General features: G+C 44.3%; 1 protein-coding gene across 4 annotated transcripts in view; it reads left to right on the top strand.

Annotated features, from left to right (window-relative positions):
* LOC134469438 (phosphatidate phosphatase LPIN1-like) overlaps window positions 1–12,500 on the top strand; it is a 74,870-nt gene that overhangs the window by 55,228 nt on the left and 7,142 nt on the right. For 3 of the 4 annotated variants that reach the window (XM_063223700.1, XM_063223702.1, XM_063223703.1), the window contains 8 exons: window positions 766–953; window positions 1,808–1,955; window positions 2,712–2,781; window positions 5,588–5,680; window positions 7,398–7,465; window positions 8,756–8,891; window positions 10,338–10,486; window positions 12,106–12,192. In XM_063223700.1, coding sequence (XP_063079770.1) covers window positions 766–953; window positions 1,808–1,955; window positions 2,712–2,781; window positions 5,588–5,680; window positions 7,398–7,465; window positions 8,756–8,891; window positions 10,338–10,486; window positions 12,106–12,192 — 939 coding nt within the window. The remainder of the gene's footprint in view (window positions 1–765; window positions 954–1,807; window positions 1,956–2,711; window positions 2,782–5,587; window positions 5,681–7,397; window positions 7,466–8,755; window positions 8,892–10,337; window positions 10,487–12,105; window positions 12,193–12,500) is intronic. The other variant, XM_063223701.1, reaches the window with a different exon arrangement.

Raw genomic sequence — 12,500 nt, 5'->3', positions numbered from 1 at the left:
GATTTTGCCAAAATTCCGTGCTCCTGGACACTGAATTGTTTTTCCGTGATGGGCACATGGAAGTGCTTTCTATAATCCCACAGCCTTGTGTTAACTCTATCATTAGAAAATACATACCAAATGCTAATCCTTAACAAAATAATGCTATACCAATTTAAGTTGTGCCCTGACCAAAACATTACCTAACCTTAACCTGTCAGTAAGAAATGTTTTTTTGAGAAAAAAATATTTGAAATTAGAAAAGTCCTGAGAAAACACAAGACTGTGGAAACATAGAACTGTGGGAGTATAGAGAGAGCACTTCTGTGTGTCCATCACGGAAAACAATTGAAAATTTTGGCAAAATCCGTGCTCCTGGACACAGATTTTGTGTCCTTAACATCCGTGTTCAGGAGCACGGAAATTTTGGAGATCATGTTGCAGCATCCATACATGGACACATTACAAACTAGACGAGAAATGAGATGCATCCCTGTATGTTATTGCACACACATACACATGCTGCTGCACGCACACCATCATTTAGTTTACTATGTTAAGCCAATGTGTGTGCTGCCAAATTATTTCCATGGAATAACATCTACCTGTGCAGGGGCTGCATGTGCAAAATAGCATGCATTGTTACAGTAAAACCTTTTAAAAATATACACTCTGTTTTGAAAACCCTGTTGTGTTGTGTTGGGTATTAAGGTTAATGTGAAAAGTGTACATAGTCCCTTTAAAAGACATAAATAAACTTGAAAACCCTGTTGTGATGTTGCGCAGTGAGTCCAGTGGCCCTCTGCGTGGTGCGGAGAGCGGCAGCGTGCGTAGCCCTAGCATGTCCCCCCAGTCCGTGGGCAGCTCGGGGGCTGACAGCGGCGTGGACAGCTACTCCGACCAGATGGGCGACCTGCCCTCTATCGCCATCTCTCTGTGCGGAGGACTCTCGGATAACCGGGAGCTCACCAAAGGTAAGCCATCCCTATTGTGTATCATCCTAACTCGTTAATTTCTGACCAGACAGCAATTCTTGATGTCTAAGTTATGCCCTAGGGGTCAAAATGAGTCGGCGCCCTCTTGTAGCAGCATAACTTCACTGACAGTTAAGGTTAGAGAACGGTTTAGGTTTAGGCCACATAGTCAACATGCAACGTGGCAGGTATACCCTCCACGTCAAAAAATTGCAGTCTGGTAAAAGGTAGTCAGAAATTGATGAGTTGGGATAAGACTGTGTTGGTCATCCACATCTACAGCCAACGCCATCACCACCACCACCACCACCACCACCATCACCACCATCACCAAAACTCATGCTAGTGTGTTTGCCCGTAGTCACCATTGCATCATTGTAAATCGTATGTGTCTGTGTCTCCCTCTGCGCGTGTCTGTGTCTCTGTATGTCTGTGTCTCTGTATGTGTGTTGGTGTGTGTATGTGTGTCTTTGTGTGTGTGTGTGTGTGTGTGTGTCGGGTGTGTGTGTGTCTGTGTGTCTGTGTCGGTGTCTGTGTCTGTGTCTGTGTTTGTGTGTTTGTGTGTGTGTGTGTGTGTGTGTGCACGCGCGTGTGTATAATTTTGTCTGTATGTACTATATGTGTCTATGTCCGTGTGTGTGTGTGTGTGCCTGTGTGTATGTGTGCACATACGTCTGTACCATGTGCATGTGTGTGTGTGTGCGCACATGTGTCTGTATGTGTATGTGTGTGTGTATGTGTGTATGTGTGTATGCATATACGTCTGTATGTGTATGTGTGTGTCTTTGTGTTTGCGTATGTTTGTGTCTCTTGTCTCTTCACGCGTGTGTCCGCGCTGCACGTGTGTACCTTAGGGTCCTGCATGCACAGACTGCAGAGATGCATGATGGGTATTCTTGGTTTTCCAGAGCAGTTCCAGGAGAAGGCCATCTCCTACCAGCAGTTCGCCGAGAGCCCCGCCATCATCGACGACCCCAACCTCGTGGTCAAGATCGGATCCAAGTGCGTTCAGATCATGTGCAACACATCATAATTACACTCAGACACACACACACACACACACACACACACACACACACACACACACACACACACACACACACAAACACACACAAACGCTCAAACACACACGCGCGCGCGCACATGCACGTGCACACGTACACACACAGACACAGACACGCGCAAACGCAGTCACTCAACATGCTCAACTTATGCATTTACATACCGCATATTACTATATTGACATTATTATTAATATTAATGATTACTATAATATAAATACTATAATATAATAATAATAATGATAATATAAATACTATATTGTTTTGCCTTTGTTTTGCCTTTACTTGTGCAAAATAAAAAAACTACTAATACTTAAAGCATTGACGCCTAAGGCACCTGCAAAAAAGAGTGCTGAATGCCTGAGCCCTTTTAAAGAAAAATTGCCCTCAGCCTATAAAAACCTATATGTCTCAGCTTCTGAAGCACATTATAATATGCAAAAGTTGCATTTAAACACTAAGACCCTCATCTTTCATTAGAATGTGCTCATTCATCTCAAACAAACAGAGATTTTTAATAAAGTTGTCTCAAATCTCATGAGCCTGAATGTTGCGTAATGCAGCTCCAGGCGCCAGGGCCAATGTTGTGCAACACAACATCAGGCATCAATGGGTTAATGTCATGCCTGCTTTCCGATATGACAAGGGAATAAAGGATGTGTATCTCCAACACTCACCCCCCACCTCTGCACGACAGGTATTATAACTGGAGTACTGCGGCCCCCCTCATGCTCGCCCTGCAGGCCTTCCAGAAGCCCCTACCAAAGGTAAACACACACACACACACATATACACATACACACACACGCGCGCGCACGCACGCATGCACACACACACACACACATACACACACACACACACACACACACACACAAATACACACACACACACACGCACGCACGCACACACACAAATACACACGCACGCACGCACGCACTCACGCACGCACACACACACACACACACACATATGCATACACACACACACACGCACACACATATACCCACACATATACACACATATACACTCACACACACACACACACTCACAAGCATGCACAAACAAGCATGCACTCACACACTTACTCACACTGCATACTGTACATAAACACACACACACACGCACACACACACACACACACAACCACGCACACATGCATGCACGCACGCGCACACACACACACACACACACACACACACACACACACACACACACACACACACACACACACACACACACACACACACACACACACACACACACACACAAATATGCATACACAAATGGCTCTGCTGAGTTCTTTCTGCACTCAGGCTGCAGCAGTACACTATCACAATGAAGTGCATCAGTTCACTCAGTGTTTGGGTCGTGATACGGGTCTGGTGTCATTCTGAAGTCAGCCAGATCAGATCTCCTCTCTCTCTCTCTCTCTCTCTCTCTCTCTCTCTCTCTCTCTCTCCCTCTCTCTGCCTTTCTCTCTCTGTCTCTTTCTCCCTCCCTCTCTCTTCTTTCTCTCTCTCTCTTCTTTCTCTCTCTCTCTCTCTCTCTCTCTCTCTCTCTCTCTCTCTCTCTGTCTCTCTCTCTCTCTTCCCTAAATGGCTTTGAGTGGAGCAGGGCGCCCGGTTCGTAATCAGACGACTGGGCATCGTGTTGCCATTCATCCATAATGGCCGGTGGTGACAGTGCGAAAGCCAAGCCGCTTATTGACCTCACAGATCAGCCTGTCTGTCCAACGTCCGTGTCTCAGAGCACAGGCCTGTCGCGATGCTGACACATTGCGTGTGTGAACTTGCCACGCGAGGTGCAGAGAGGATTTATTTACGTAGATGGCGCGTAGATGCACATGCGCGCATGCACACACGCACACACACACACACACACGAACGCACACACGCACGCACACACGCACACACACACACACACACACACACACACACACACACACACACACACACACACACACACACACACACACACACACACACACACACACACACACACACACACACACACACACACACACAGTATATTATAGCACATCATATTTCATGCCAGAGCAGTTCAGAGCCATGTGCATGCATGCATCCAGAGAGAAGTGGAAATGCAATCTGAACGATCTCGACTCATAAAGTTTTGAATTAACACTACGTTTTTTTGTTGTGTATTACCCACAATACATCTGTGCATAAAGGCAGAGGATGTGGTTTTCCGCTCACACTTAGAGACGGCGTCTGTGACTCCTGCGACCTCTGTGGTTTTTTTTACTCAAGTCAAATTCTCCTCCTGTGTTTCCTGTCACGGCAGTTTACTGTAAATTGTGTTAGTCTTGAAAGTCTGTCTGTCAAGAGAAAAATCCAGAGCAGCTTTCACTTTTGCCAGTAGGGCTGATGTTGCCACTGTTCCACTTCCTCTCTCGTCTTTCGTCTCACTTTCTCTTGACAATAAGATAATTGGCTAAGTTTGAGAAAAATAAGTGAAAATAATATTTTTTAGATAGTGTTCTATCTTCGTTTTGTATATCAAAAAATGTAAATATCAATGAAACACCTCACAGACATAAAATGAAAAAAAAATGAAAAGATAAAATCATTTGAACATCTCTATGCAATCCTGGGGTGAATTTCTCAAAACCAAAGTTGTTTACTACATTAGCTACTTTTTTGTTTTCAATGCATTTCCCCTTCGGCAACTACCTCTTTTGAGAAACTCACCCATGGTGTCATACCAGGGAATTTGGGGAATTTAATCAGTTAATAAAACCCTGATGATGACGAAATTCTGTGATGTTCACCATGAGTTGCAGCATGTTTCCTCATGGCTTTTATGACCTCCCATATGCAACTACTGTTACCAGTGGCACCAAAGTCAGGAAAAGGCAGTCCATGACCCTGACATTTATCCAGTACATCCCAGTAACGTCAACCAAGTGAAAGCAATGTTGCTGTATTTAGGGCGAAATGAATGATTGACTTGTTGTGGTTGAGATTGTTTGTGCGGTATGCTAATAGACGTAATTTCCTCTCTGTTTATTTTACACTTCTCTTTTTGGGTTCATCCCATCATATCCCTTTCTCCACCTGTTGCCCCTCCCTCTGTTTTTCTGTCTGCGTTGGGCTGTTTTGTAGCTGTCATGCTTCGATTGTATTTCCTCCATCTCTGAGTTCCTCTTGAGTTGCTTACGGGAGGCATTGGTAGCCATCTCGGTATGCTTACGCTTTAGATGTGAACACACACACACACACACACACACACACACACACACACACACACACACACACACACACACACACACACACACACACACACACACACACACACACACACACACACACACACACACACACACACACACACACACACACACACACACACACACACACGCATGCACAAAAGAAAGTGGAAACAGTAGTCAGACGTGACATTACGATACACTACTACACCGTACACTTACATGCAGCTTGCCTTTCTTTTTGTATCTTTTGTGTGATTATGTTTATTTTTATTTATTTTTTTTGCTTTGCCCTTTTCAGTTAGTTTCAGTGTGTTGGGTTGTGTGCTTTTGTCCCTCTCCAGGCCACCGTAGAGAACATCATGAAGGAGAAGATGCCCAAGAAAGGAGGCCGATGGTGGTTCTCATGGAGAAGTCGAACCAGCAGTACCAAAGCGGTCAGTGTGTGTGTGTGTGTGTGTGTGTGTGTGTGTGTGTGTGTGTGTGTGTGTGTGTGTGTGTGTGTGTGTGTGTGTGTGTTCTCCTGACGAAGCAGAACCAGCAGCGCTAAAGCTGTGTATGTCTGTCGTGTGTGCGCATGCGCGTGTGTGTGTGTGTGCGCGCCTGTCTGTGTGTGTTCTCATAACATGGTCGACACAGCAGCACTTAAACTGTAGTTCAGGGGTGTCAAACTCAGGCCCGGGGGCCAAATCTGGCCCGCAAAGTCATTTTATTTGGCCCGCGAGATCATTATATTATCAAATATGTATTACATTTGGCCCTCAAACATCATTAATGTGTAGTGAAATGTGGTGTGTCACAGAGGTATGGGCGTGCCCAGGCCAATGACACAGCTCACACTCACATGCAACACAGTATGTGCCAGTGTGTGTGAAATTTAATGCGAAGTATTAAGTGCGTGCCTGCATGATTTTAGTCCATTTATTAAAAATAAATATTGAGCTCGGCCCGCAACTTTGTTCCATATTCCGATTTTGGCCCTCAGTCAATTTGAGTTTGACACCTCTGCTGTAGTTCATTCAAACTACAAACTGCGTTGCCAAATGACAGACAATGTATTACAAAAACAAACACATACACAGGGGCTGGCCCAAGCATTTATGGGGCCCTAAGCAAAATTTAATGTGGGGGCCCCCCCATACCACCACCTACTCAGCATCAGATGCTTCATAAGCTTAATGTACTTGCCCGAGTGAGGGGTAGGAGCTAGGGAGCTAGGTAGGCTGTCTGTACATCGTGTAACCATCATGCACTGCACTTCTTGGAGCAACATTTGAAAAATGTCAATAATTGAGGTGTCTCCCGATATATACAGTGGAATCCACTTGGTCACAGATATAGTAATAAACTGCTTATATAGATCAAAAGGCTTGGGACATAATCATTTCTATACAAATGCTGTTTAAATAATTTGTTTACAGTGATTAAGAAATCCACTTATAACATTCACTTTGGTCATTTTATGAATGTAAACATGTACAAAAATGAATGAAAAACGTGTAGCAATTTCATTTGTTACTTCCGCGATTCCTTTCTCGACGTCTGCTGCTGGGCCTCGCTCTCCTGATAGCACCCCAGTGAACTGCAGCCATGGCTCGACTAGTGAGTGGGGACGCAACGTTTACATAAAACCTCTCTGGTGAGGAGGCTGTGCATATGCTTGTCTCGCTAGAGTAGAGTTAACACCGGGCAGCAAGCACGTGAATCATGGCAATCATTTTCTCTGAATGAAAAACGGCTCATCAAGACGTATGAAAAAATACCAAAAAAACCGAGCCAACGAGATGTTTCGGCGAAGCTTGGCATTCCTCAGGCTACCTTGTGTTTAAACTGCTCCAGCTTTACAGGCAGCTGCGTCTTCCCCCAGTTCAAATTGGCTCGGACAAACGTGATCACTATAAGCGGATTACACTGTAATGGCTCCTGTTTCCATCGTAGCAGTAAGTGGCACATGAGAAAGAAATATATGACTAGGTAAAATGGTGGAGAGTTAAATTTCTTCTTGGAAATTTGCTGCTCACAGGGGCCCCTGGTGGCGTGGGGGCCCTAAGCCATAGAATAGTTTGCTTATGCCTCGGGCCGGCCCTGCACATACACACTGTGACTCTCCGGCTCGCTCTGACTGTCTCTGTTGTTCCTCCTCCCTTCTTGCAGGACTCTGTGTCGGAGCATGGAGCATGTGTGAACGGAGACCAAGCCTCCAAAATGGCTGCCATGAACAGGTTAGCACATATAAACTATGGAAATATGGCTCCTGGGTGTGGTATAGTTGTTGACATGTACAGTAGTTTCTGGTATGTGGTTACTGAGACAGTTACTTTGATATGTGAAAGCCCAACTGGGAAACTCCAACTGCATTTATGCCTTACCCGTGCAAGGAGGCAGCTCCCAATGGCGCCCAAAAGGGAGCAGTGCAGTGCGACGGTACCATGCTCAGGGTACCTCAGTAATGGAGGAGGATGGGGGAGAGCACTGGTTAATTACTCCCCCACCAACCTGGCGGGTCGGGAGTCGAACCGGCAACCTTTGGGCTACAAGTCGCTTACCCATGACTGCTTCATGGGGTACATTTGTTGAGATTTTACTGAGTATGTTTTCAATATACTACTGAGTATATGGTTGTTGAACTGTCTTTGCCGAGACATACAGTAGTTATAAGTAAGTTTAAATATATTGCATTACATTACATTGTAATAATATAATGTAATGAGTAGAGTAGAGTAGAGTAGAGTAGAGTAACTTTATTGATCCCCAGGGGGAAATTCAGGTATCCAGTAGCTTACATAAATACACAAATGCCCACCTGGACATTTCAAGACACAAATGACACAGGAATAGTCAGGGAGGGGGAAAAAAATAAAAGTAGTAAAGATTTTTTTAAAAGTAATAGTAATGTAAGTTTAATTTATATTGCACATTTAGAAACACATTTTAGCTCCAGAGATCCACTGTGCTACATGTGGTGGCTAAGATGGTTTCTGAGAGGTAGACGGCAGTGGTGTAGTCAAATTTTTTGTGGTGGGTATACTGTGTATTTGAGCAATTTTTGAAGTGGGTATACTGTATATATTTGTGCTATTCTAAGTAATGGATAAATCAATTTTAAGTGGGTATACTGAAACCCCTGGAATTTTGAAGTGGGTATACTGGCCCCCTCTGATGCTTTTTATGAAGCTGCTAACGCACTTCTTACAAATGCACTTTCACTTTTACTAATGTACTTGTTGTTTTTAACAGAGATATTTCTATTTTCTTTAACATCTCTATTTTTATCCATCTTATATATACTTTTTAACCTCCTGGTCCTGTGTTGTATGTCAGCTGTCTGCTGTTTTTGCACAATCTGTATGTTACTGCTGCAACAAATGAATTTCCCCATGGCGGGATAATAAAGGGCATGCTATACTATATACTGCGCATACCTGCGTTCTATGTACACTACACCACTGGTAGACGCGGAGCTGTTGTGAAGTAATCCGATAGTTTTGTTTTGTTTGTTTTGTGTTTCTCAGGAGGAAGGAGGACTCGTCGTCTAGCGATGAGGACCACCATACTGCTAAGCAGAGCACGTCCGTCCAATCAGAGCCCATGCTGCCTTCTATGGGCGTGTCTTACAAGAAAACACTCCGCCTCTCGTCCGAACAGCTAGTGAGTGTTTTGACTAGTTTGTTTACATTGGGGCACTTGTACTGGGGCCTATACTACAAAGCTGGTTCAGGAGAAGTTAAGGTTAAGTTAGAGGTAAATCATCTAATACAATAGCTTTTTTTAAGAAAGTGAGGACTCCAGGCTCTTCTATTTGATGATTTACCTCTTAACTTAACCATAACGGAACCAGCTTTGTAGTATATGCCCCTGGTTGCGTAGTCCAATAACATGGATAAGTGGTAATCCTGGCTAAGTGAACCTACTGGAAGTGGTAAACGTGCTAATAGATGGCCTACATGTGTCATTTAGTTAAGAAAAGGAGCACTCCATGCTCTTCTACTCCATGGCCGTGTCTCAAATCACGCACTTGTGCACTTCGGGCACTGTTTTTCAGTGCCTAGGGCGCTCACGCTCAAAATTTCAGTTGAGCCAGTGATGGCTGAGCATGGCATTAGCTCGCCAAAATATGAGTTGGCTACTGTTTACAATGCACAGCGTCTGGTGCTTGTATTTCCATGTCCTTCACCCCAAAGGACAACAATCACACATACAACACTTTGGTTGGCATGAAAAGGTTGGTGTCCCATCAACATTATTTACAGAATTAGGAGACGGTTGACCAAACTCTTCTACTGAACTGAATGCCACATTTCCTCCGTGTCATTGCCAACATGGCCGCCATTTAGTGCGTGCAGTGTCCAGCATTCAAGCACTGTATTTTTCCGCCATTGTTAGGGGATCATCCTGGCACTTTCAGTGCACTGGCTCAACTGAAATTTTGTGTGAGCGCCCTAGGCACTGAAAAACAATGCCCAAAGTGCACAAGTGAGGCATTTGAGACACAGCCTAGGTCAGGTGGTAACCAGGCAAGTGTTACGGTGCAGACAGTCACAGAAACTCAATGAATTCAAGTTTGATTCTCGTAAACCCTCACACTGCCAGTCGCTCTCAAATATGCATGGCATTGGCGGGAATGCCTTCTTGGCAACAGGATATTGTCAACACGCTGGCCTAGTTTTTTAGTGCCACAACAACAACTCTCAACTGAAACCTGATCACTGACCCACTGACCTCTGTGTGAGGCCTTTACCCCATGCCCCAGTTACACACCATGAGCTCTACATAAAGCGCTATTTGATTTATTATGCCGCAAAATGCTGGAACCAACTCCCTCTCTGAATTAGAACTGCCCCAACAGTATCTTGTTTTAAACGGAAGTTAAAGACGGCTTTATTCTCATCTGCCTGAGAGTTAGTTAATTACACACTATGTATAACACAATATAGTTTTTTCTTCCCTTTTTCTACTCTTTACACACACACACACACACACACACACACACACACACACACACACACACACACACACACACACACACACACACACACACACACACACACACACACACACACACAATAATAATCTAAGTTCATTGTTTGACCTTAGGCCAGCCTGCAGCTGAAGGACGGTCCGAATGACGCGGTGTTCAGCGTGACGACCCAGTACCAGGGCACCTGCCGCTGCGAGGGGACCATCTACCTGTGGAACTGGGACGACAAGATCGTCATCTCAGACATCGACGGCACCATCACCAGGTCAGATAAACACACACACACACACACACACACACACACACACACACCACACACGCACGCACGCACGCACACACACACACACACACACACACAATGCACTACAATACCTCTTTTTTAATACATGTTCTCTGTATGTCTTCTGTTGCCCAGTCTTGCACTTTAAATGTCTGTATGTGTATTGTATAGGTACTCGAAGTGTACTGCATGTGTACTCTCTATGTCTAACTGTCTATGTCTATACCTTAAAGGTGCACTGTGCAGGAAATGGTTAAAAAAAAAAGGTACTGCAACTATGCTGCTCATTGAAACGGGGCTGCCTATTGCCAAATTTGATCTTTTCATGAAAGTTTACAAAGTAATAAACTAATATTTTCAAGTATGACCCAAGTACAGTCATTTTTGCAGCTAAAAATGGCTATTTCTGGAAATTCAAAATGGCAGACCATGGAGAAGATCCCCCTTTTCATGTATGAAAAGTGCAATTTTTCCAGTCACAATGAATACTTAGAATTTGATGGTGGTGGTAAATATTCATGAAAAAGGTAACATTAGTGAATGGGTAGCATGAATTCTGGAAATAAACAACTAAAAATCTTGCACAGTGTACCTTTAAGTATGTCTCTGTCTGCATGGGAAAGTAAGACACGTCCTAATGTCAATTCTTTGTATGAGTAGAGTAGAGCTACTGAAAAAAATACAGAACAACACAGGAGCTACTGACACATGCTGCCACTCTTGTCGGCGCCAGAAGTGTGATGACCAGTGCATGTAAAGAAGGCGTCTGGTTAAAACTGCTCTGAAGATTGTTGGTCAACAGGACCAGGGATATATGCAGTCCCTCTTTGAAAAATCAGTGCTCAGGGAGGCACTTAAGATCCTAGACACCACACGTCCTCCATCATGAATTCACCCTGCTTCCCTCAGGCCGAATCTTCAGGACATTAAACTGCAGACTAGATAAATATAAGAACTCCTTTGTCCCAACCGCCATAAGATTGCTTAATGAAAGATAAACATGCCATACTCACACAGTGCAGTGCACAGTTCAATGTCTCTATGTTTTTTTAATGTTTTTTTCATGTTGTATGAATGTATAGTGTATGAGTACTGTATACAATGCAGTGGGTGAAGCCCAAGACAAATTCCCCCTGGGGATAATAAAGTACACTCTGACCCTCTCTGACTCTGAAAAATTGACAATAAAGCCAACTTGACTTGAATTGGTTCGGGCCTCTCTCTGTCTTGCATCCCTGGGTGCATCCCAATATGTGACCTTGCCTCCTCCACTTGTGCTTGTCTCCTCGTCCCGCCTCCTGGCCCCTCCTCCGTGAAGAAAACGATAAAGTTTCCCAGCTGTCAGCCTCGCCACAACAACTTTTGAGGGACTGTTTTTCATTCACCATTCCAATTGCAAATGAGAAAAAGACTTTACAATTGAGCTTTTGCAAGATATTGAAATATAATGCTGTTGTCAGTGATGTCATCATGACGAGAAGCAAGTGGAGGAGGCAAGTGGAGGAGGCAAGGTCACATATTGGGATGCACCCCCTATGTAGTTGTCTTGTCTGTGCTAATGCTAGGTGTCTTGTCTGTGCTAACGCTAGTTGTCTTGTCCACAGGTCAGACACACTGGGGCACATCCTACCCACGCTTGGCAAAGACTGGACCCATCAGGGCATCGCACAGCTCTACCACAAGATCAGCCAGTGAGTAGCCGGCAAACCTAGCCACGCATTACTCCAGGGACTGTTACCAATACCCTGTACACAATAACTGAGTGTATCACTTTGGATGAAAACTTCAGCAAAGTCTACTCTAATGTAAGCACGTTGACCTCCTGCGTCCTCACACACTACTGCTTGCAGTGTTCGCAAAGTCATTCGAAAATATTGCAATGGAATGCAATACAAACGGAAACCGCTTGAAGGAAGAAATATATCGACTGTAGTGTTAACCTGGTCAACGATAACTTACAGTTTCAATAATTTCTAAAATAGACGTCTCCAAGGAGACT

The sequence above is a fragment of the Engraulis encrasicolus genome, chromosome 18, assembly GCF_034702125.1.
Source record: "Engraulis encrasicolus isolate BLACKSEA-1 chromosome 18, IST_EnEncr_1.0, whole genome shotgun sequence".
Taxonomy (NCBI): domain Eukaryota; kingdom Metazoa; phylum Chordata; class Actinopteri; order Clupeiformes; family Engraulidae; genus Engraulis; species Engraulis encrasicolus.
The sequence above is the reverse complement of the archived record's forward strand: the minus strand, read 5'-3'. Positions and strand labels throughout refer to the sequence as shown.